Source organism: Phoca vitulina, unplaced genomic scaffold (assembly GCF_004348235.1).
Source record: "Phoca vitulina isolate PV1807 unplaced genomic scaffold, GSC_HSeal_1.0 scaffold11, whole genome shotgun sequence".
NCBI classification, from domain to species: domain Eukaryota; kingdom Metazoa; phylum Chordata; class Mammalia; order Carnivora; family Phocidae; genus Phoca; species Phoca vitulina.
The window spans coordinates 46,115,585-46,138,482 of record NW_022589714.1 but is presented as its reverse complement, the minus strand read 5'-3'; the positions used below and the strand labels follow the sequence as shown (position 1 = coordinate 46,138,482).

At 41.7% G+C, this 22,898-nt stretch overlaps 1 protein-coding gene across 1 annotated transcript in view; it reads right to left on the bottom strand.

The window, feature by feature from the left end:
- The window catches only part of LOC116635650 (serine/threonine-protein kinase 38), a 128,568-nt gene that overhangs the window by 4,961 nt on the left and 100,709 nt on the right, over positions 1 to 22,898 (bottom strand). The window contains exons 10-11 of the mRNA XM_032409926.1: positions 19,303 to 19,480; positions 1,775 to 1,905 (exon numbers count right to left, since the gene is read on the bottom strand). Of these exons, the coding sequence (XP_032265817.1) occupies positions 1,775 to 1,905; positions 19,303 to 19,480 (309 nt within the window). The remainder of the gene's footprint in view (positions 1 to 1,774; positions 1,906 to 19,302; positions 19,481 to 22,898) is intronic.

Genomic DNA, 22,898 nt, shown 5'->3' with positions numbered 1-22,898 from the left:
AGAAAGAAAGAAAGAAAGAAAGAAAGAAAGAAAGAAAGAAAGAAAGAGCGGGGAGGGAGGGAGAAAAACGGAATAGGAGGTTACATAGAGCAGTGCCCTCTTGACTGGGTTGAGGCAAATACAGAAAACAGGTGTTGTGATTTGTCCTCCTCTGTTCTCTCCTCTTCAGGGAAAAAAATTAGAGCACTCAGAGTTAGGAGATAAAGATGCAGGAACGTTGAGCTAAGGACCTCCCTAGAATTCACAAAGTACAGTCATCAGTGAAAACTTTCCTACAGAAGAAACTGTAGCCTAGAAGGAAAATGGTGACTATCCGGAGTATGCTGTGATAAATGATCCGTAGCAAAGAGGTGGTCAACTGGGGCGCCTGGGTGGCTCAGATGGTTAAGCGTCTGCCTTCGGCTCAGGTCATGATCCCAGGGTCCTGGGATCGAGTCCCACATCGAGCTCCCTGCTAGGCGGGGAGCCTGCTTCTCCTTCTGCCTCTGCCTCTCTCTCTCTCTCTCTCTCACTCTCATGAATAAATAAATAAAATAAAAAAAAAAAAAGAGGTGGTCAACTCCAACTATGAAAAGGGCAAAGGCAGAAAACAAATTAATTTTTTGGCTGAGATAACATTTAGTGATCATTTTCCGTGGGTCAGGCTCTGTTCTAAGTGATCTACACGGATTATCTCATTTGATTTTCACAGCAACCTATTCTCTGACCCTTCGTTCACGTTTTGTCTCAGGGAATGTTTATCTGAGGGAAAGGCTGAGTATTGTCCACCTTCGGACCAGACCATAAAAGAGGTCATGGCACCCCCTGAAGCCAGCATGATGGCAGCAGCAGTGATGAGCAAGAATTCATCACAGGACAGGTCCGTTTGAGGGAAAGAAGTTGGGCTCTGGGACGCCTGGGTGGCTTAGTCTGTTAAGCGTCTGCCTTCGGCTCAGGTCATGATCCTGGGGTTCTGGGATCGAGCCCCGCATCGGGCTCCCTGCTCAGCGGGAAGCCTGCTTCTCCCTCTGCCCTGCTCCTGATTGATCTCTCTCTCTCTCAATAAATAAATAAATAAATTCTTTTAAAAAAAGAAGAAGAAGAAGAAGTTGGGCTCTGAGGGCAGTCCCCCACCCCCCACCAGGGAGCCCACATATCATTCTCTCTCCACTGCCTTCTCTCCTAATCAGGAGAAACAAAGAAATCAGCAGGAGTAGGGCTTAGATCATCACCTCTGGACGGTTCAAGGAGGAAAACCACCACTAAGGCAGAGGTTTTTCCTCCCTGATTGAGCATTAGATTCAGCTGGGAAGCTTTTAAAGTGCCTGATGCCCAGGCCACACCTCATGCCAATTAATCAGAATCTCTCAAGTTGGCGCCCAAGCAGCTGTGGTTCTTAAAACCGCACAGCTGAATCTAATATGCACCCCAGTTTGAGGGTGTGGAGCAACGTTTCTCACACTTTAATGTGCACGTAGATCTCCTGGGGTGTATGTAAAAAAATAGATTCTGATTCCAGCCCTGAGGCTGGGGTCTGAGATTTTGCACATTTGACCAGCTGCCAAATGATGCTGCTGTCTAGCTGTCCATGGACCACAGTTTGAGTAGCAAGTGTGAGATCAAATACTGGCTTTGACTCAGGTTCACAATTTTCAGATCTAATGTTTCATGATCTGGACGTTATTAATCCATGTGTTCTGCTAATTCCTGGGCGTCCCAGCCACTTGACAGCCATTGTTCTGTTTGCTCTTCCTCACTACCTGACTGGCCGTTGCTGGGGAAACCGAAGACTCACCTCTTGAACCATCCTACAATCGATGCTGTCCCCGATGTTTCTCAACTGCATGGCCAACTTGTGGATTATTTCCTCCTGGTGATGGTTCTGGCCAGTGCTACTCTCCTTGGGCTGAGAAGGCAGATCGTGATCTACACGGACAGAAAAGAGTTCAAAAGAGATTATTAACTATCTATAAATCACTCACCATTAGTCACTAAAAACTGTCTTAGACAATGAGAAGGATGAAATCTCATCATCAATGATTATAGAAAAGCAAAGTCTTATATTGGAATAGATTAGCTCTGTTCAATAAAAATGTAATTCAAACTACATATTAATTTCAAACTTTCTAGTAGTAACATCTAGTAGTAACATCAGTAATATATTTCACTTAAGATGGTATATCCAAAGTATTACCATTAAACATGTAATCAATATAAGATTATTACCAATATGTTTTACGTTCTTTTTATTATACTTAAGTCTTTCAAATCCAGCACAAATACCTACAGCACATCTCAATCCAGGTGCTATCCTGCTTTCCAAGTGGAAAATCTTGATCTGTATTTGGATTTCATGCAATTTACAGTTTATTTTTTTTTAAAGATTTTATTTATTTATTTGAGAGAGAGAATGAGAATGAGAGAGAGAGAGAGAGAGAGCATGAGAGGGGGGAGGGTCAGAGGGAGAAGCAGACTCCCTGCCGAGCAGGGGGCCCGATGCGGGACTCAATCCTGGGACTCCAGGATCATGACCTGAGCCGAAGGCAGTCGCTTAACCAACTGAGCCACCCAGGTGACCGCATTTTACAGTTTAAAAGGTAGATTCATACATCTGAGTTGTTCCAAACATACTTAAAAGTTTTCCAACAATGAAATCAAGCGTGAGTTTTTAAACTTAAATAAATTGTAAATAAATAAAACTTAAATTTTAGTTCCTCAACGGGCCACATTTCATGCGCTCAGGAAGCAAACATGGTTAATAGTGATTGTACTGGACAGGGCAGGTCTATATCTTTATAGTTTTGTAAAATAGAGTTTTCTACTTCATGCTTATATCCATGATCCTTGAATGAGTTTCTCCAAACCTTATTTGCTTCCAACAACCAATGAGTGTTTTGTTGGTTTTTTTTTAAAGATTTTATTTATTTGTTTGTTAGAGAGAGAGAGAGAGAGTGGGCGAGAGAGAGTGAGCAAGGGTATAAGCAGGGGGAGCAGCAGAGGGAGAAGGAGAAGCAGGCTCCCTGCTGAGCAAGGAGCCTGATGCGGAACTCGATCCCAGGGCACTGGGATCATGACCTGAGCCGAAGGCAGACGCTTAACCGACTGAGCCACCCAGGCGTCCCAACCGGTGAGTGTTTTTAAGCAACACTATGAGTAAACTGCTGTGCTGGCTGTTTTGGGGAGTTTACAAAGAATAAAGACATGGTTTCTGTCCTTAAGTTGCTTACAACCCACTGATTAGGGATGAAACAATTACCAAGTGCTTCAGGAATACAGAGGAGGAGGAAATAAATTTGGGCTAAAGTAGATATAAGTATGGCTTCATAGATCCGCCAAATTTTGCATTGAACCTATTTTGTTTCAATACAATTTGAGGACTTTGATTTTTCAGGCTTTGTACTGAGAGACTAAGCCCTCTCCTCACGAAGTCTAGCAGGAGAGAGACACAAACTACAATTCAACATGTTATATGTAGTAAGAGCAAGGTCTACACAGAGGAGTCAGGGCAGAGGTCCCAAAGAAAATGATAGAACTGAGTTCAGTCGTGGAGAATGAAGGATGAAGAATTAGCCAGAAGAAGGGAGAGATGGGGGTGGGGCGAGCTGGGGAGGAGTGGCAAACAAGACCTTCCACTCTATTCAATAGAGCAGGGGACCCACTGGGGGGTTTTCAGCAGGAAATGACAGGATCAGATTTGCTTCTAGCTCTTTCCCTCCAGAATTGGAGTGGAGATGGGTAAGACTTAAGGCAGGGAATGCATTAAGAGGCTACTGCAAAGTGCTGCAGAGAGATGATAGGAGTTGCCTTACAATAACTAGCATGCTTACCACACACCAGACCATACGGGCATTGTCTTACTGACTACTCCCTCGCAGTGACCCCCATGCAGTCATTACCCCACGCTACAAATGAGAGAGAGCTGCGGGTTAGGGCAGCACCTTTCAAACTTGGCTCCGCCTTGGAATCCCTTGGGGAGGCTTTTAAAATTTGCACTGTTCAGGCCTCACTCCATTCCAGTGAAATCAGTTGAGCCAAGCATCAGTATTTTATTTAAAGCTCCTCAGGTGGTTCCCATGGGCAGCCAGCTTTGTGGACTGGTGGTTTAGAGGGGTTGCGTAATTTCCCCAGGGTTTGAAAGCTCTTAAGTGTGAGAGGCAGGATTTAAACCCAGGTCTGCCTGGTTGCAGAGCCCATGCTCTTAAACCTCAGCATACAGAGCCTGAACTAGTACTAACCGGAAGTAATCTAACAGGGGTGGCGTGATGAGAACAGATTCTATAAATATTTAGGAAGCAGAATAGGCTGGAATTTGGCAATAGATTAGCTGAGAAAAGTGAGGGAAAAGGAGATTCTTACTTTTCCAGCTCAGGACACTGGAAACGTGATGGCACCATCACCCTGCACAGAGAATGAGAGTCAAGGGAGGACAGGTATAGAAGGCAGAGGAGGCAGGTTGAAAGAGGAAGATGGTAATTTAAATTCATTTATAAATTTGAGATACCTGTAGGACATCTTAGCGAGCATCTGGGATATATCTGAAGCAAAAAAAAAAAAAAAAAAAAAAAGGTATATATCTGAAGCTCAAGGGATGTCAGAACTTAAAGATTTAAGAGTTTAATTTCTTTATTCAATAAAAATGCAGGAGTGGATGAGATCTTTCAGAGTTTATATAGCTAATGGATAAGATTAATGGTTAACAAGGTAAGCAAAGGAGCAAAAGCCCACAAAAATGACTGAGAAGGAATAGTCAGAGTGGTAAAGGGGGAATCAGGAGAAACAGTGTTTCCTAACCATTTTTCAATGCTTGTTGAAAATTTCTTTCTCGGGGCACCTGGGTGGCTCAATTGGTTAAGCGTCTGACTTCGGTTCAGGTCCTGATCTGGGAGTCCTGGGATTGGGCCCCGCATCAGGCTCTACACTCAGTGGGGAGTCTGCTTCTCCTTCTCCCTCTCTCTCTATCCCTCCCCCCGCTCATGTTCGCTCACTCAGACTCTCTCTCCTCTCTCTCAAATAAATAAATAAAGTCTTTTTGAAAGAAAAGGAAATTTCCTTCTAAAATGTACTGATGGGCAATGTTACTTGGTTAACGATGGTATACACAATGTGACTGTGTGTGTGTATGTGTGTGTTGATGACCATGATTCTGAATCCTGAAACACACCTTAGAGTCCTTTCATTAAAGATGCCGATCATTGTCTGACTTGCCCACACCTCCTTCCAAAAGAATCTGCCATGTTGCCTAAGCAATCAAGCTTCTCCCATGTCCCCACCCCAACCCCAGGCCACAGCTGTTTGGATCAGAGATGGATAACTGACCCAAGAACATATAATCCACTGGCTGGCCAGGTAGTCAGAACCTCGCCCTGAAAAAGAACAGGGTCCCTTCCTCTCTGTTCAACGTTCAGGAGACTAAGAGAAAAATCGGCAGCAGGACCAGGAATGCTACAGGATTATGATGGGCCTAGGGTAATTCAAATCCATTTGCAAGCAAAAATTATGAAAGGGAAGGAAACATTGAAAGGAGAGATGGAGGAACCTGGTTGACAGAGAACTAAGCGAACACTTATTAGGAAAGCAAAACTCAAAGAAAAAAAAAAAAGACTGGCCCCAGAATTGCCTCAGAACCTGACCCCTCCAAGTTCAGTTCCTCACCAGCAACCACAGGTTTTTGGAGGTGACTGGAGTAGGTTTCTCTTCCCTGCAACCAAACGAATAATCATCAATATCCGTATCAATTATCATTGTCCAGAGCTGTCAAATGTAGGAAAAACTGCTTAGGAAATTGTGTTGGCTATAAACTGGCTTCAGGACAGACTTTGAAAGTGAAATTTAAAAATTAGGTTTCTGGGGTGGGGGGCACCTGGGTGGCTCAGTCGTTAAGGGTCTGCCTTCAGCTCAGGTCATGATCCCAGGGTCCTGGGATTGAGCCCCGCATCGGGCTCCCTGCTCAGCGGGAAGCCTGCTTCTCTCTCTCCTACTCTCCCTGCTTGTATTCCCTCTCTCGCTGTCTCTCTCTCGCTGTCTCTTTTATTTATTTGACAATAAATAAAATCTTAAAAAAAAAAAAAATTATGTTCCTGGGGCACCTGGCTGGCTCAGTCGGTGGGGCATGTGACTCTTGATCTCGGGGTTGTGAGTTTGAGCCCCATATGGGGTATAGAGGTTACTTAAACATACAATCTTTAAAAAATAAATAAATAAAAATAAAATATTTTTAAAATGATAAAATAAAATAAAAATTAGGTTCCTGGTACTAGTGGCTCTTGTTTCGGTTCTGGTCATTTACCTATTCCTCTTAAAAGTTGAATGCAGAGATACCTGGGTGGCTCAGTCAGTTAAGCATCTGCCTTCGGCTCAGGTCATGATCCAGGGTCCTGGGATCCAGCCCCTTGTCTGGCTCCCTGCTCAGGGGGAAGCCTACTTCTCCCTCTCCCTCTGCTACTCCCTCCCCTCCGCCCCCTCCAACCCCCCTCTTGTGCTCACACACTCCTAAGCATACTCTCTCTCTCTCTCAAATAAATAAATAAAATATTTTTTAAAAAGGTTGAATGCAAAATGGCTTCAAGGCTCTGCTGCACCCAACCTGTTTAGTCAGCATTATTTGCTGACTAAAGAGAGACCGGTATCCCTGTCCGATACACATTTACACAGCAAAATAGCTATGCCACCATATTATAAGAAATATTATAAGGTTACAGGAAAGAAATCATTAAATCAAAGCTCTAAAACAGTCATATATTGGAGAAGTAAAAAGTCTTGTGACAAGATGACCAAAATGAATTAAACATAAAAGTAAAACTCTGTATTTTCCAAGTATCGAATTTTTAATATCCAGAGGGAAAAAGTATCTTGCTCTATGCTGAAAAGTTGTGTGACTGTATACATGTGTATATCCACACAGAGTTCTGAAAATAAAATCATAGTCTAAATGGCCTACTGGGAAATTTGGGACAATCATGTGGTTACTCTTTTTGCAAGAATAATTCCTTCATAAAGCATATAATAAGCCTCAATGTATTGGAACTTTAAAAAAATATTGCTGTGTGTTGGGGCGCCTGGGTGGCTCAGTTGGTTAAGCGACTGCCTTCGGCTCAGGTCATGATCCTGGAGTCCCAGGATCGAGTCCCGCATCGGGCTCCCTGCTCAGCGGGGGTCTGCTTCTCCCTCTGACCCTCCCCCTCTCATGCGCTCGCTCTCTCTCAAATAAATAAAATAAAAATAAAAAAATAAAAAAATATTGCTGTGTGTTGAGAATCTTACATAAGAAACTTTGACCACCTGTCCCTTCAGTTGCGTTTAGGAAAACTTTCCAGCAAACATGCTTCTAAGATTTTATAAGTGTTTCTCTGCTGTGAATATTTTAATTTCTCCTATGGTGATCATGCTTTCATAATCTTGATTTTGTTCACTAAAAATTGAGATTTAGGGACTTCTGGCTCAAGGCTGGACACAAGCATTGGCTTCCCATTGCCCCTAATCCCTCCCAAGACACCACCAAAATGAATGTATAAAAAAAGAATAAAACCACAACAGTGAAAAGAATGGGAGACCAGGTCAACAGCAGATGAGAGATCTATAGGTGTTTCTGGAAGGCAGAAAGCAGATGAGACAAGATATGGACAAATGAGCCAGGCAGAGAAAGCACCGAGACCTCACCACAGGAGCTCCTGAGGTTTGGAAGCCCATTTACTCCACCAAAACCCCAGGGCTGGGAGAGGGAGAGCCCACATTGACCGGAAGTCTGATGGGGATCAGCTGTACCACATGGTACCCCTGACACCCCCAGGCCAATATACCTCACACAAACTTCAGGCAAAAAAACCCAGAGCGCTCTTCTCTAATGGAAGAGAACAAATCTTGTGGAGAATGCTAAAGCTTCTTTATGAATGTTGGTGCCTCAAATTAAAGGTCTCCTTGTTGTAGCATTTGGGGGACCTGGGGCTAGAAAGTGAGCTCCCTAACTCATCTCCCTAAAGTCCCCCCAACTCAGAGCCCTCCTATGCCCCCATTTGAGTCCCCACTCAGTGGGGAGTCAGTTAGGCAGAGTGGTAAAATTCTGAAGCCAGATCACTTGGGTTCAAATGTAAAATCCACTACAGATAACACTGTAACCTGGGACAAGTTATTTAATCTCTCTGTGCCTCAGTTTCTCCAACTGTAAGATGAGAATAGTAATGTACTATTTCATCAACCCTAAGATTTTTTAACGCCTCCAAAATCAGAATGTATTTTATAACCTATGGCATGTCATATTTAAACAACATTTACCTTCTTAGTGTAAGAAAATTATGTTATATTTTACAATTGATGTAATTATTAAGCCTAATGAAATATCATAGTAACTACCTCATAGAGAGGTTGTTGAGATGACTGAATGAGTTCATATATTTACCCTGCACAAGTGCCCCAAACATGGATAGACACTACATAAGTGTTAGTTACTGTTACCACCTAAGAAAACAGTCCTACTCACACAACAGCAGAAAAAACCCATACCAGCTACCCAGTCCATATTTCTTTAAAATAAAGGATCACTAGGCAATTGAAAAGGACCACAGAATGCAAGAGAAATACCAGAAAAACAAAAAAAAACTAATCCTGAAGAATACATGTAATTTAGGGAATGGAAGAGAATATTTGCCAATTCTAATGCATATATTTTGAGAGATTTAAGAAAATATCACATTCAAGAAACAAAAGAGAATGCTATGAAGAAAGAACAATCTTAGAACAAAATCTTTCCAATTGTAAAAATATGATTGCCAAAATTCAAAATACAATGCATGTTCTGAAAAAATAAAGTCAAAGGAAATCACTCGGGGGAAAAAAATCAGAAAGTGAAAAATATATGAGAGAAGAGATACGTGATGTAGAGGGCGAATATGGAAAGATGAGCATCTGATTTATCGGAGTGCCAGAAAAAGAGAAAGAGGGGGAAATTTCAAAGCAAACAGTGTAAGAGAGCTTCCCAAAGCTGAAGGACACCAAACTTCAGATTAGAAAGTACCCCCCCACCAACACACACACACACACACACACACACACACACACACACACAAAAGCCCCACCAAGTTCTCAGAACAACAAATAGGGAAGTAAAAACCTAACCTCCAGACCATATTAAAATTTCAAAACACTAGGCGTAAGAGATGCTAAAAATCTCCAAAGAGAAACACAGATTAGTTTGGCCACTGACTTCCCAACAACAATGAATACTAGAATATAAAGGAACCATTTTTGCCCTCAAGAATTTTATAAAAGATATTTTCAACCTAGAATTCTATGTCTAGCTGAACTCTCAATCATATGTGAGAGGCAAATGAAGACATTTGCAGATCTGCAAGGGCTCAGGAAGTTTTCTCCCATGCAGAATTCCTTAGGAGGTCTCCTGAGGGAGTATCCCAGTAACACCGAGTATGACTAAACCAAGAAAGAGAAAGACAGAAGATTTAGCAGAAGGTGAATCCAACCCAGGTGAAGGAAAGTCCCAGGATGACAGTGGGGCAAGAGGCCCAGAGAGAGACTAGATGGAGCCAGAGAACAGCTCTAGAAGGGCAGGCCCCTGAGCAAGGGAGATTTAGTAGAAGAGCTGGTATGGCTGAAAATTGGGGGAAACTCAAAGAAATGGAAACTATAAATCATGTGGCAGAAGAGAAGGAAAGGCAGTGAGAAAGTTCAGAAAACAATAAAAGGTCATACAGGAAGTTTATGGTCTGAATGTGCAGCAAATTTTAATGTGGCTTAAGTTGAAAATGAAGGAATTGTTTTTTAGTTCCTTTCAACAGGGTATTTCTCTGTGTTCACCTTCATGGCACTCTACCTATATGACTGGGCAAAATTTTAAGCAATTGCAGCTTTCGTCCCTTGTTTCATGGGTGATTACTTTGAGGAAAAAAATCATTCCAGTACATATGGATTTTATTGCTGGCAGCCACCACCCCTAAATCCCAGAGTCTTGCACAACCTTTTACCTTTGGATGCTGATACAACGGGTGGACAGAAATGAATGTGAAGACATGCCAACACATCTGCTTCCAGATTGGAAAACACATACCTCCCCTCTGCAGAGACAAACCACCTTTATCAGAATGCAAGGCCTCACCTCAAACTCAGTGGGACCTTTTCTTTTAGCTGAGGAAAGGAGCTTCTTTTAGGAGAGCTTGAAGCCATTAGCTAGTGCTTTAAGTTCAACCACTTTGAACATTGAAATCTGTCACGTGCAAAATCAACAGTCATTGTCTCATTTCACAGGACATATCTTTTCTTCATCAAGTAAACGTATTACAGTTGAATGTTCAATGGCTAACAATACCTGAGCTGAGTAATAATTTCAAAACAGTTTGCCTCAATTTAGCGGGACTACTGATCAATCTCAGGAAGGCTCAAAGTCTCTCACGAAGGACAAACTGCCCTTTTTAAAAAGGACTGCTGGTGTCACCCAGGATTGAAGTATAGCAAAAGAGAATTGGTCATGCAAGAAGGCTAAAAGGAAGTTTGCACGACAGTGAAGTGTGAATTTGAGCCACCAGACTAGATGAAGCATCAAGAAGTAGAGACTACCCTTCCAAGGGGTGCCCTGATGAAGGAAGGAGAGAGAACAGACAGTAGCAAGAGGAAGAGGTTTGTCGAAGGAATTTTCTAGGTTGAGAGTCTTGAGCGGGTTTTGTAGGTTGAGGAGAGGAATTAGAGCAGGAATAATGGAAACAGAAGATAGAGAAGAGCAAATTGTTGAGGCAAAGTCCCAGAGGTTTAGGAGCAATGAGGATGAAAGCACATGAAAAGATTAACTTTGAATCAAAGGTGAGGGGTGCGGGTGCGCCCTTCCTTTGAGGTAGAATAGGAGGTAAGATGTGACGTTCAGATAAAGAAGTCTGGGGCAAGGGAGAAGGAGATTCAGGTGTTTACCCCAACGACATCAATTTTGTACATGAAGCAGGAAACTACACCATCTGCTGAGAAAGAGGGGGATCCTGAAGTGGCTGAAATTAGTCACTAACAGAAATGGAAAAAAGAAAGCTGACCAGAGTTGTATAATAATAGGAGCTAAAGACAACCATCACTCCTCCCTCCCCAAAAAAGAGAAAGAAAACATGTGTATATATACTTGATGGGCATTCTCTTTCCAGCTGGTAGGTGTCCTAACCTTGAACCTAAAGAAAAGAAATTTTTATCCTATCCTCCCATAGGGGAAGCTTCAAGGCTTGGCCCAGTTATTTTCTAATGTCCTGTTCTTAGACAAGATACTTACCTTCTCTGGGCCTCAGTTTCCCCATTTGTTAAAAAAGACTCTACGATTATTATGAATATTAAAAACTGATGTTCATAAAGTGCCAGGTATATAATAAGCCTTATATTAAATATCTTAGTTATTACCACTGAACTTGGTATTAGGCAATATTTACATAGGTATAAAAATATAAAACGAGTTTACTGGTTTCTAACTTTTAGACTCAGCTGATAGACAAAGCATGGAAGAGTTGCTTGTGGCTGGTGGCCAGAATGTAAATGCTAACAACTCCGGCTATATAAAAATTTAAAAAAAAAGTGTAAGGGACAAATAGCAGGGTGTGGAAGGCCGAGTGAGCAAGAGGATAGGGAAATTAGTATCTGCGTCTTATAAAATGGGGAGTCATGTGATAGTGCTGAAAATATATGAAATGAGAAAGAGGAGTTTAAATTACTGAAGTTTCCAAAGACAACAAATAGAAGTTTTACAATAATAATTTAACTATCAACCATGAGAAGAGAGGGTATAGTAATGAGCTAAACCTCATTTGTCATGTTAAAGAATCAATGGGGGAAAAACGAATCAATGGATGGCACCAATTTGATAAACCAAGAGATAGAAGAATAAACACACATTATTTAGAACAGTGGTTCTCAACTGTGGCTGCACATGACGATCAACTTAGAGACTTAAAACAAAACAAAACAAAAAAAACAATTTTGTTGGTCTGGGAATAAAACTACACATTGTGTTTTTTTAAAACTCCCCAGATGATCCTAGCATACAGCACTGAGACTCACTAAACGGCACAACTGGAAACCATAGCCAGTTAAAGAGTTTCCCTTCTGGAAATGGGACAGTGGGATGGGGATGGAGGTGGAAGGAGAGGCTGGATACTAATTTAGCCTTCATTTATTCATTCATTCATTCAACAAATAATGTAGAAGGCCTTCTATGTGCCAGGCATAGGCCCTTTTGACCACAACATCTCTAGTACTAGTTGATTTTTTCTCATGGACATGAGTGCTTGGACAAAAAATTTTAATGCAACGAAAACACAGCATCATTACCTGAATCCACACATTTAAATACTTTGGGCAGCCAGTGAGAACCACTTCTGCTTGAGTACAAAGTGCATCACCTATGCAGGGTGATACAGTTAGAAAAAAAATCTTTCACAAGGGGACAGCCAGGCTGTGAGCTGACTGGGAAAAGACAAAGGGAAGAGTGTCTAAGGGCACTGGAGAGTACCCACTCTACTCCACAGGCCCCCTTTCCTACTGCCAGATGCCACTGAGCCATGGCTGCCTGGCTGGGTTCAAAAGTAAAGAGCTCTGAGGGTGCCCGGGTGGCTCAGTCAGTTGAGCCTCCAACTCTCGATTTCAGCTCAGGTCATGATCTCAGGGTCCTGGGATGGAGCCCCATGGTGGGCTCCGTGCTCAGCGAGGAGTCTGATTCTCTCCCTCTCCTTCTCCTTCTCCCTCTTCCCCTCTCTCTACTCATGCTATCTCTCTTTCTCTACAATAAAATAAAATCTTAAAAAAAAAAAAAAAACTGCTCTGAGGGCAACGGGCCCCAGAGTTCCCAAACCCTACAACAGGGTAGAGAGGGGGAGGGAGAAGATAGGCAGGGAGGGCCAGGGTCTCGGTGCATTAACTCCCCTCAGCCAAGAGTAAGCCCCTAAGAAGGTGGCTTATGTAGTAGGTGAAATATATGGCCCTTTGATAAAAATTGCAACCATTCTGCCTGTCATTTCAGTTTCTATTGTTGTTTTCAAGAGTATCATGAAACCTATACACATTAATGACATTCTCGTCTCAGGCCATTTTGGCATAACACCCTAATGATTAGTTGACACTCAACCAAGGATTATTTGAGGGTACCAGTGAGGTCTGAGAGCTCACCCAGGAGACAAGGTGCCCAGAGAGAAGAAAGGGCAACCAAGTAGGGAGACTCTCCAAATGGAGGTCACATACTTCATAATGGCTTTAGGGCCAACCCTGCCTGTGCCGATCAAAAGCATAAGGATTTGCATCTATTAGTTTAACTGATCAATTAACTGTCACCTGGGAAATACAAAATCCAGTATCTGCATCAGGAAGATGGAATACACGTTGGATACATTTTAGTAATGCACAGTGGGAGAAATGAGGAGCTATGTAGAAGCCAACAAGACTTGGGTAGCTCAACTGGGTAGGCAAAGGGGCAGAAAAGGAAGGACATGGAGAAAGGATGCAACAAAGGATTAAGTGTGCCAAAGAGAGAGATGTGTTTTGCATTCTGGAACTCAACATAATAACTATTTATATTTTGTGCATGTCTGACTAAGTGGTGAATTCCTTGAGGACTGTATCTATTTCATAACTCTGAGACCTAGCTCAGTGCCCTGCACATAGAAGGTCCCCAACAGATATTATTATGATTATAAAGATGCAGTTGCATAAGGGGGTGGAGAGAAAGGGACAGAAAATAAGGTTAGAGTTAGATGAAAAACGTTGGCTATTCTATAAGTTTACCTAAGAAAAGCCCTTTTAGTTTCTCTTGAAGACAAATCTTTCATTTAAACTTGTAAAATATCAACAATAATTCATATTCACATATTTTACCTCTTGGTATAGAACCTTATCAAAAGCCTAAAGATACTCCCACAGTTAGTGGTGGGAGTGAAATTGGTACAACCTCTGTGGGGGGCAATGTATCTATCAAATTTTACAAATGCAAATATGTACGATTATTTGTTGTAGCATTGGTTTCAATATTAAATGATTGGAAACAACCTAAATGTATATCAAGAGTAAACTATTTAAATAAATTGTTATATTCACACAATGGAATATTATGCCATTGTAAATAAGAATGACACTCTGCAAGTATTAATGCAGAAAGATCTACAAATCATATTGTTAACTGAAAAAACAAGGACAGTGTGCGTTGTATGCTACCTTTTCTCTAAAAAGGGAGGGGGTATAAAAATCTATATTCACGATTGTTCTTAGGTACATAAAGAATGCCCAAAAATCAAGAACAATGTTTGCCTATAATAAGGAGTCTTCAGAGTGGGAACTGAAGAGACAGGGAACAAAAATGCAACACTTTTCACCATATGCCAAAATTTTCATATTCTTTAGTTTACCCATGAAAATGTGTTTTTATAAGCAAACACTTATACGGCACTTAATGTCTCAGTCACTGTTGCAAGCCATTTAAAATCAGTAATTCATTTATTATTAATGTAACATAAATACTCAAAATTTAATTAATTTTTTTTTTTTTTTAGATTTCATTTATTTATTTGATAGAGAGACACAGCGAGAGAGGGAACACAAGCAGGGGGAGTGGGAGAGGGAGAAGCAGGCTTCCTGCTGAGCAGGGAGCCCGATGCGGGGCTCGATCCCAGGACCCTGGGATCATGACCTGAGCCAAAGGCAGACACTTAACGAACGACTGAGCCACCCAGGCGCCCCACTCATGAGATACTTTTTAAATTAAATTTTGAGGGGTGCCTGGGTGGTCAGTCGTTAAGCGTCTGCCTTCAGCTCAGGTCATGATCCCAGGGTCCTGGGATCGAGCCCCGCATCGGGCTCCCTGCTCAGCGGGAAGCCTGCTTCTCTCTCTCCCACTCCCACTGCTTGTGTTCCCTCTCTCGCTGAGTCTCTCTGTCAAATAAATAAATAAAATCTTTAAAAAATAAAAATAAAAAATGTATCTCATGAGTCTCATATTGTATTGTGGTTATACAGAAAAGTCTTTGTTCTTAGGAGACAAATTATTTAGAGATGGAATTATTTAGAGATGAAGTTAGTAGATCCACAGCTTTATCTTATAACTTCCTTTGTAGCAAAGAAAAACATCTGTACTTGCATTCGTGAGTATGTGTGTATATGAATGTAGAGACAGAGAGAGATAAAAAGATAAAGCAAATGTGCCCCCTCCACCAAAAAATGGTAAATTCATGCAAAGGGTATACGACTAACCATAGTCTTATGTGTGCAACTTTTTTGTAGATTTTAAATTTTCCAAGGTAAACGTTAGAAAAGAAAAAAAAACACCTCAGGAAAGTCCTTAAAAGTGAAATAAAACATTTCTATTTAGTTTCTATAAACTGTTTGGAGTGCTTTTCAAGGCTCTTAGAATATATCTTGACTTCTCTGTCCATCCTTCTTACTCTGTTTGACCAAATTTTACCTTTGAATCACATCTCAAAAATTACTTTCTCAATATGGCTTTTTTGAATCTTCCAAAATAATGTGATCGCTCACTACTGTGAATATCTATAGTGCTTTTAGTTCTATTGAGATACATCATACTCTAAATTTTGTTATAATCATTGAATGTTTTGGGACGCCTGGGTGGCTCAGTCAGTTGAGCGCCTACCTTCAGCTCGGGTCATGATCCAGGGGTCCTGGAATTGAGCCCCATTGTGGGCTCCCTGCTCATCCAGGAGTCTGCTTCTTCCTCTCTCTCTGCTCCTCCCCCTCTGTTTGTGCTGTCTCTCGCTTTCTCTCTCTCAAATAAATGGAATCTTAAAAAAAAAATCTTTGCATGCTTTTATTATATAAAACAAGAGATGATAATGTATATTAGATGTGTGTATTGCATACTTACCTATTGTACATACGTTGTCGATAACAATAATTATTAGTTATGAGTTACTCCCTAAGAACTTAACAATTGAAAGAAAAAAGAAGTGTCTTTGATAACTAGAGGCAAGATTAATTTATGTGTAGTGGAAATGAGTGAAATGGGCAGTCACTGGAAGAGGAGAGGCTATCAGCTCTCCCTTGCCCAATGGGCTCCCTCTGCCTGCAACTCCCACTGTCATTAACTCCTTCAGGTCTCAGTCCAGGGTTACATCTTGAGGGAAGCCTTCTCTAACCTCCCTGCTAGGTCAAAGCCCCATTATAGCATCTGGACCTCTTCTTAGCACTTATCACATTATATTTAACATTAGTATGTTTAATCGACTACTATCTGCCTCCTTTACCAGACTGTACGCTTCAGGTCGGAAGGGACTGTTAATGTTTTTGCTCACCACTGTCACCCCAGTACCTTGCACAGTGTTTGGAATTTAGTAGGCCCTCGTTTTTTTGTTTTTTGAATGAGTAAAAAATATGTCCATCTAGAGGAAGAGGGGGAGAGTTGATGAGACTTAGAAGAAAAGAGAGAGAGGCAAAAATGAGCATCCAAGCACTCTCAAAGGGAGAAAGAGGCTGAATAACTGGACTCTCTACCGACTTCTACAATCAATATACCCCATTTAAACTACTTATACACCTACATGCATACATATACACACACACATATACATAGTTCTGCCCTTTCCTGCCAGTAATTATCACATTTCTAGAAGTGGAAAAGCCCTCTTTTTGCTCTAAGTTTTGTTTTCCCAGGAGTTTCTCATTTCCCTTAAACGACGTTATCAGGATGGTTTCTCTGGACTTCCCAAGATCCTCCGCATACCCTCAACTTTTCTAAGAAAAGGCGGCTTCAAGTTCCCCTTACAAAAATTATGTTTTCTTTCTCCAAAGAGTTATACGTTCAAACGTGTCTCTTTCCCCAAAGGAACCGAGACACATTTTGGCTTCAGCGAGTCACTGAATAATGACTGGTGATTTCCATTTTCAATCTGTGTCCAAAAGCCAAAGAGGGGATAAGGGGACCTCTCAGTAATCAGCTTCCTCAGTAGGAGTTTTACGTGGAGCAGTACTTAAGACTTCTTTTTAAAAATATTTTATTTGTGGGGCGCCTGGGTGGCTCAGTCGTTAAGCGTCTGCCTTCGGCTCAGGTCATGATCCCAGGTCCTGGGATCGAGCCCCGCATCGGGCTCTCTGCTCCACGGGAAGCCTGCTTCTCCCTCTCCCACTCCCCCTGCTTGTGTTCCCTCTCTCGCTGTGTCTCTCTCTGTCAAATAAATAAATAAAATCTTTAAAATATATATATATTTTTTATTTGTCAGAGAGAGAGAGAGAGAGCACACACACACAAGCAGGGGAAGGGGCAGAGGGAGAAGCAGGCTCCACACTGAGCAGGGAGCCCGACGCGGGACTCGAACCCAGGACCCTGGGATCATGACCTGAGCTGAAGGCAGTCGCTTAATCGACTGAGCCACCCAGGCGTCCCTTTTTTTTTCCCCCCCTTCCTTTTTTTCTTGAAGGTTCTCAGCCAGAGAGCATCCGCAGGTCCTCCGAGCGACCGCCCGCGACCTTCGCGGGACCTCCAAGCCCCCGTGCCGCAGCGGCCGGCTCTCCGGCGGGAAGGCGCGCGCTCCGCCCCGCGGTTTTGGCGGCAGAGGTCACGTGGGCCCGCCGTGGCCAATGAGGGGCGCACACGGCGCTCCCGGCGGCCAGAAGCGGTCTCCCGCGCGGGCGGTGACGCGCCGGGCTCGCTCCTAGCCTCTGAAGCGAGAGGCCGCTCGGGAGCCCGGGCGCCCCAGCCCACCGCTCGGCGCCTCCCGTTACCCTGCGGCTTGGCGTTCTTGACGCCGTCCTGACACCTCCAGGGCCCTCTCGCACCGCCGCGTTCAGTCTGCACACCTCTAAATGCCCTAAAATATGAGGGGAGAAACGCGCCGCTCCCTCCTGCGCCGGGAAAAGAACGGGAGGGCAGTAGGGGGCTGGTGGCTGCCACCACCTCGCACTGACGGATCCCTTGCTTCTAATTGGCGCTGCCTGAACGCACGCCGGTGGCCCACCGGACTGAAACACCCGTCACAAATAAGATGTTACATACAGAGTAAAACGAGAGTTCTAGGCGGGAAAACAAGCGTAAATTAGGTTGTTGGCTGTTACTCTATAACTCGAACGTAGGAGCTTTATTCTTCACCCTGCTTCTGCTTTTGAAGTGAAACTGTAATTTGGTTTAAATGTGGCGACCGCCCAAAGGGCACCTCAGAAGGTGCTTGAGCAGGACTCTGTGAGGCTCAAATGGTAATAGCTGAGTGTGGAAACAACTGGAAAAAGTTTACAATAAAACAGAAGTTCCAGAATAGTGATAACGATCGCACGACTTTATGAATAGGCTAAAAACCTTTGGATTTTGCCCTTTAAAAGGTTGAACTTTATGGTGTACGGATCACATCTCAATTTAAAAAACAAAATATATGTCCTAGGAGGAATTTATAGGTGACAAAAATCTCAGGCTTTGAGAAATCATTGTTGACACCTGCACAGATCAAAATTCGGTATTTTAGTCAATTCAGTTATTTCTGGAAAACAGGTATCTTATTTGATATGTGGCAAGAGACTATCAGGATGCCTGAAATTTCCACTTTCTCAGTGGCATGTATTCCTTTAAAACTGGAGAACAGTCTGAGAATAGCTTTAATTATTCCTTTCAGGTATCTAGCATATTCTTAATCTAAAAGTCTAAACCCCCATAAATTTAACTCCTTAAACTCCAATACCCTAATGCCCTTCAAAACACGAGCCTTTAATTTTCCAACATTCAGGGGCGCCTGGGTGGCTCAGTTGGTTAAGCGACTGCCTTCGGCTCAGGTCATGATCCTGGAGTCCCAGGATGGAGTCCCATGTCGGGCTCCCTGCTCAGCAGGGAGGCTGCTTCTCCCCCTGACCCTCCCCCCTCTCATGCTCTCTCTCTCTCATTCTCTCTCTCAAATAAATAAATAAATAAAATCTTTAAAAAAAATTTTTCCCAACATTCAGGGGCATTTAGGAATCATGCAAATTTTTGCAAAACAAAAATTCAAGTTTGTATTTCCTTCATGTTCTTTCCCATATTGGCAAAATCAAAGAGGAACCTAAACTGCATTTTCTCTACTTAACAATGTAGACATTGTCAGGTCAAGTTAAAGACAAATCTGTATTAAAAGACAAATTTGATCTATTTTAGTTAATCTGGGATCATCTTCATGAGTTGTCACATCAACAATTCAGAGCTAACAGACACTAAGAGATTTATGAAGCAAAGCCAGTTTTAGATTTTTACCACCTCAGAACATTGATGAATAGATTTACCACTATCTTCTTACAGTTAATGTTTAAATAATCTATTTAAGGCCCAATTTTATGTCCTCGATACCAAGAAAAATACATGCTAAGTAGAATATTTATCTTAGCTTAACACAAATAATATCTTACCTGGGTTCCTTGACATGGCTGAAACTGGCTGGGAGCTGACAAGTCGGGTCATGTACTCCCTCTGAAAACTGTATTTCACCCACGGGGATTTGCAACAATTTGTTACTTTGGGAGAGGGATTCAGAAGTTCTTTAGGTTCACAAACAATGGTATCATGTTTTTTCTTCATGTTTTTTCCCTGTTGAAAAATACATCTTCAGAGAATTTCCCCATCAGTATATATTCAGTGTGTTTGATGAATATTGGTGTTCTAACAATACAAAAGCAGCATTTATTATATATATCTAAGGGTTATGGTTTTGAGTGGAAAATGGAACAGGGTAATTAAGTTCTTTTTCAACTTAGATAAACATCTTTCTATATTGTTGGTGTTTAGATCTGCAACACCACCCCGCATCCTCATCTCCAGGCAGTTTTTCTTCATCTTTTCAATAGCCGCATTCTACTAAGAGAGCAGTCTAAATAAGTATGCATAGAAAAACACAGAAGAATTAGCATAGCCAAAAGAAAATAGATTAAAAACCTAGAGATGGGGAGGGTTGAGTATGAAATAATTTTTGGTCCTACTTCCTTGCGTGTATATGATTTTGTATTCTCTCTTTAATTCTCCATATACACATAGTCCATCTCTACAGACTCTAATGAAGACTATTCTCCCACCCCCACCCCTTTTTTCTAATACTGCAGCACTAAACCAATACATTGAAGAATTGAATTAAGACTTTTGTTGTTTCCCCGTGCACTTAATTCTCTTGACTTAGGGGCGCCTGGGTGGCTCAGTTGTTGAGCGTCTGCCTTCGGCTCAGGTCATGATCCCAGGTCCTGGGATCGAGCCCCGCATCGGGCTCCCTGCTCTGTGGGAGGCCTGCTTCTCCCTCTCCCACTCCCCCTGCTTGTGTTCCCTCTCTCGCTGTGTCTCTCTCTGTCAAAATAAATAAATAAAATCTTTAAAAAAAAAAAATTCTCTTGACTTAAAGGTTGGCCACAGTTTCACTCTCTAGTTTACCTTCTAAATCTAAGCAGTTAATGGAAAGGGAAGGAATGGTTAGGAGAAGTCAGACAATAAAGAACAACTAAAGAAAGTAACAGGAGAGGTCTTCAGGAGCCTTAGATCAATGCTATCCAATAAAAATATGTGAATCACATATGTAATTTTAAGGTTTCTAGCAACTACACTAAACAAGTAAAAAGAAACATGTAAAATTAATTTTAATGATATGCTTTATTTACCCAAACATATCCCAAAAGAAATCCAAATATTATCATTCTAACAGGTAATCAATATAAAAAAATATTAATGAAATATCTTACATTCTTGTTAATGTACGTCTTCAAAATCCAGTATGTATTTTACACTTACAACACATCTCAGTTTGGACTAGCCACATTTCCGGTGCTCAGTAGCTACATGTGGCTAGTGGCTGCATTGCAGCTTTAGACAAAGAAGCAAGAACTAAAACAAAATGACTGAGAGAAAAGCAATAAGCAGTTATCTGAGCTATGCAAACCAAAAGGGGGTGGGAATTAGCAAGTAGAATTCTGCCTCATTATTTTTCAAAGTCACTACATTTTCCAGAGCAGAATGCTACTTGAATATTTTGATTTTTATAATCTGAGCCAGATTAGGGAAGAGGGAGCTGTGGGTTGAAGGGTTGTGGGTGTCTGGGCATTTTTGGCACCTTGCACAGCTTGACAGTTCTCTTTTTTTTAATCCTGTGACTTCTTTATTTTATAACTGAAAGTTTGTGCTTCTTAATCCCCTTCACCTATCTTAACAGCTTGACATTTTAACTATATGCATCAGACAACCTTCTGATCCTAATTTGATTTCTCAAGTAAACTTTCCTTTGGAAAAAGGACATGCTCTCCAGCTAATGCATCACAGACAAACTGGCCCTGGATAGAATTATTACATTACTAAATTAGTCAAAGTCGACAGTTGAGACACAGTTACAGAATGAGGTTCTTTTTTTTAAAGATTTTATTTTTTTATTTGAGAAAAACAGAGAGCATGGGGCAGGAGGGGCAGCGGGAGAGGGAGAAGTAGGCTCCCTGCCTAGCAGACAGCCCAAAATGGGGCTTGATCCCAGAACTCTGGGATCACAACCTGAGCTGAAGGCAGATGCTTAACCAACTGAGCCACCCAGGCACCCCCAGAGTGAGGTTCTTATCTGAAAGAGCCAGCTGATAGTCTTACCCATTTTGAAATTGTCACTTTGTGCTATGTATTCACATGACATTGCTAGATAACTGAGAATAAAATATCTAACCACAGTCTTTCAAAATAAACAATCGAGAATGTTGGAATTGGTTTTCCCCAAATAGGTGTGTTTTTTTTTTTAAGATTTTTTATTTATTTATTTGACAGAGACACAGCGAGAGAGGGAACACAAGCAAGGGGAGTGGGAGAGGGAGAAGCCGACTCCCCGCTGAGCAGGGAGCCCCATGTGGGGGCTCAATCCCGGGACCCTGGGATCATGACTTGAGCCAAAAGCATACACTTAACCGACTGAGCCACCTAGGCATCCCCAAAATAGGTTTTTATTATAATTTTTCCCAAACAATTCTGCAGGATATTAAGAGGTATTTATTGAAAAATAATCAATGCAGGGCACCTGGGTGGCTCAGTTGGTTAAGCGACTGCCTTCGGCTCAGGTCATGATCCTGGAGTCCCGGGATCGAGTCCCGCATCGGGCTCCCTGCTCAGCAGGGAGTCTGCTTCTCCCTCTGACCCTCCTCCCTCTCATGCTCTCTGTCTCTCATTCTCTCTCAAATAAATAAATAAATAAATCTTAAAAAAAAAAAAGAAAAAAGAAAAATAATCAATGCTAATTATATTTTTCCATCTAAAATTTATTTTTAAATATATGTAAGAAAAGCACTATGCTCTTTTACATAGTTGTTTGTATAATTAGATAATTGCCTTTAGGAAATGGCGTGCCTACCTGGAAACACCAGCAAATCCCAGGATTCATGAAAGCATGATAATGGATATGCACATGGAAGTGAGGCAGCTACTGAGCTGATGATGTATGTTGTCTATTTAATAATCATTGGCTTATTGTATTATTATTTCAATATATATTTATGATATTTTTCACTTAATAAATTATGTTATCTACTTTGGAAGTTGTTCTGATACAAAGTTTAAAGTATATATGAGTGAGTTTTTATCATTTCTTGAAGAAACTAATTCGTGTATGGATTTACATTTTGCTGTCTATGTGTGGTAGGCTGAATAATGGTCCCCCAAAGATGTTCACATCCTAATCCCCAGAACCTGTGGATATTTTACCTTATGTAGCAAAATGCGTTTTGCTGATGTGGTTAAGTTAAAGCTGTTGAGAAATATCTAATCATCCTGAGTTATCTGGGCACAACTTAATCAATCATATGGATCTTTATAAGAGGGAGGCAGAAAGGTCAGAGTCAGCAAAGGAGGTATGACAATGGAAGCAGAGGTCAGAGTGATATGAGAAAGATTCTATGAACCAAGAAATACAGGCAGCCTCTGGAAGCTAAAAAAAACTGGAAGTAAGGAAACGGATTCTCCCTTCAGCCTTCCAGAAGGAAGGCAACCTTACCAACCCATTTTA